This window comes from Curcuma longa, chromosome 16, assembly GCF_044706935.1.
Source record: "Curcuma longa cultivar G26 ecotype Majalengka, Jawa Barat chromosome 16, ITB_CL_G26_1.1, whole genome shotgun sequence".
Taxonomy (NCBI): Eukaryota; Viridiplantae; Streptophyta; class Magnoliopsida; order Zingiberales; family Zingiberaceae; genus Curcuma; species Curcuma longa.
Window position 1 is genome coordinate 1,073,206 of NC_133876.1, and position 2,323 is coordinate 1,075,528.

General features: G+C 47.4%; 1 protein-coding gene across 1 annotated transcript; it reads right to left on the reverse strand.

Annotated features, from left to right (window-relative positions):
- On the reverse strand, window positions 1-1,825 carry LOC141847670 (putative xyloglucan endotransglucosylase/hydrolase protein 30). Its single transcript, XM_074735733.1, has 4 exons — window positions 1,529-1,825; window positions 1,352-1,452; window positions 770-978; window positions 1-675 (listed from the first exon to the last, which is right to left on the reverse strand). The coding sequence occupies exons 1-4, from the start codon at window positions 1,725-1,727 to the stop codon at window positions 132-134; spliced, it is 1,053 nt and encodes a 350-aa protein (XP_074591834.1). The 5' UTR covers window positions 1,728-1,825; the 3' UTR covers window positions 1-131.
- Window positions 1,826-2,323: the final 498 nt, after the last annotated feature.

Sequence of the window (2,323 nt, forward strand, 5' to 3'; positions counted from 1 at the left end):
ACAATTTTAATATGTTGGCATATTATAATTTAAAATACATGAAATCACTTAATTACATCAACATATTCTGTATGACAAAATAAATTCAGTTCGAACGCAATTAATTAAATTAATTGCCAAATTATATATAATTATTGTAGCATCTCGTCGCCGGTGGGGATGACGGAACTGGGCCTCCGGCTGCGCCTCCTGGAGACCGACCTGCTGCGGATCTCCTTCGGCGGGACCTTGTTATCGCCCCACTCGCCGAACCGGGTGTGCTCCGGCGAGACGTAGTCGCAGTCCGGCAAGGTGAAATTGGCGTACCGATGCTGGTCGTAGCAGAAGCTGTAGATCATGTAGCGCTCGCGGAAGCGGCGCATGGCGGCTCGCTTCCGCGGCGTGAGCAGCGCGAAGTCGGCGGACATGAGCTCCTCCACCGACTCTGCGCAGCGGTCCGCCGCCTCCACGGCCTGCTGGATGATGGGGTCGACGCGGCAGCCACGGAGGACCAGGTCGGTGAACTCCGACACGTACGGCTCGTACTTGTAGTTGATCTTGATCCGGCCGTAGGCCGTGGCCCACGAGCTGCCGTCCCAGATGGTGGCGTAGACTGACATGGGCTTCGACGGGAAGTCGCCGCCCATCGCCTCCGTCCGCACCACCTCCCTGATCGGCACGTCGTCGATGTAGAATCTGCAATCAATTATATTCCCAGCAATTGACTTAATTTAACATTTAACATTAAAAATACGTACGTAGATGATTGGTTAATTAATTAGATTATTACATGATGTAGTCTGGGGTCCACAAGATGGAGTAGCTGTGGGCCGCCTGGGTGGGGTCGAAGGGGACGAGGTAACGCTCTTCCCGGCCTCGGGTGGTGCTGCCGTTGCCATAGATGTTGGTTTGGATACGCCAGTCCTTGCCCTTCACGTTGCCCAGGAACTCGAAGTCCAGCTCGTCATGCGACCTCGGAAACATGTCTGCGTTCGAAGTCTGCAAATTAATTTAATTTAATTTATCATTTGCAATTCTTCAATGTCATTATGATCTGTTCAGCCATGTGCCATCTACTGGTATATATAACCTTATTTTGATGTGTATAAATTGAGAACTAATTTCAATTCTGTTATTTAATGACTATTTTATTAGCTATACGCAACCGATACTAGTACAGGACTTTTCTGTCAGTGAGTTTAATTTTGTGAGATGAACCGATCATTAATTGAATAAATTATATGTCTGGAATAGCGAGGGAGGATGACGAATTAACTGAATTATACGAAGTAGTATTTGTTTGATGAGTAATTAAAGCAGAAAACTGATGTATTTATTTATATTTGTAGTTATAGGCATGACGAAGGCGTACATAGAAGGCGACGACGACGCCGGCGGTGTAATCTTTCGGCAGTTTAATGGACGCGCTGAAGAATCCGTGATCATAGAGGTCCGTGGAGATGAATCCCGATCCTGTTCAGTAAATTTAATCGATTATAAGCTCATCCTTAATTATGATCGATCGATCAATATATTATATTAATTATACCAGAGTAGCGGTTGAGGGTGAGACGCACGCTCCGGTCGTCGGCGCCGCGTATGAGGTTGTCGTTGCCGAACAGATGCGAGAAGCCTTCGCTGAAGCTGACCGTGGGCACGTTGAACGGCGGCGCCGCCACCGCCGCCGCAGAGAAAAGGAAGAGGAAAACAGCTATAATCGCACCGGCGGTGGTCTTGGCCGGCGCCATCGCCTCACTGTTCCACTCCTGACGCCTTCCCTCTCGCTTAATTCGCTCTCTATATCGATCCTTAAACTCGCTTCCTTAATTCTGTGCTTACACACGCAGATAAGTCTTCATATCTCCACCAACTGTTGTTGGCTTCAATCCACAAAAAGGCTAGCTAGCTATATTACTCCAACTAATCCTTCGTCCCACTCCCAACCCGAAGCATCTGTTTGATTGAACTCCAATCAACCAACTGCTGAGTACTCTTCTATTCCCACCGGTCTGATCTGATCTGATCAGCCAGATGATTTGATTAATTAAATCAGGCTGGTTGAACCACTCCTTTGAATTAAATTCAGAGGAGCTCACAGTCTTTACGTGCAGGGAAAGTGACCTCAACCTACTCCATCGGATCACTTTTTGACGGCTCAACGTTAATTCGATTCATGTACAGCTAGTTATATATATATATATATCTAGTTCGTTCATATCTATTCGATTCGAGTGCCGTGCCGATTAAGAAAGTAAAGCTGATTGATCAGGTAGCTAGCGTAATAGAATACGATCGAGAACGAGGCTTTGGCGCCCACCGCGGCAGGTGAAGTGCCACGCTGCTG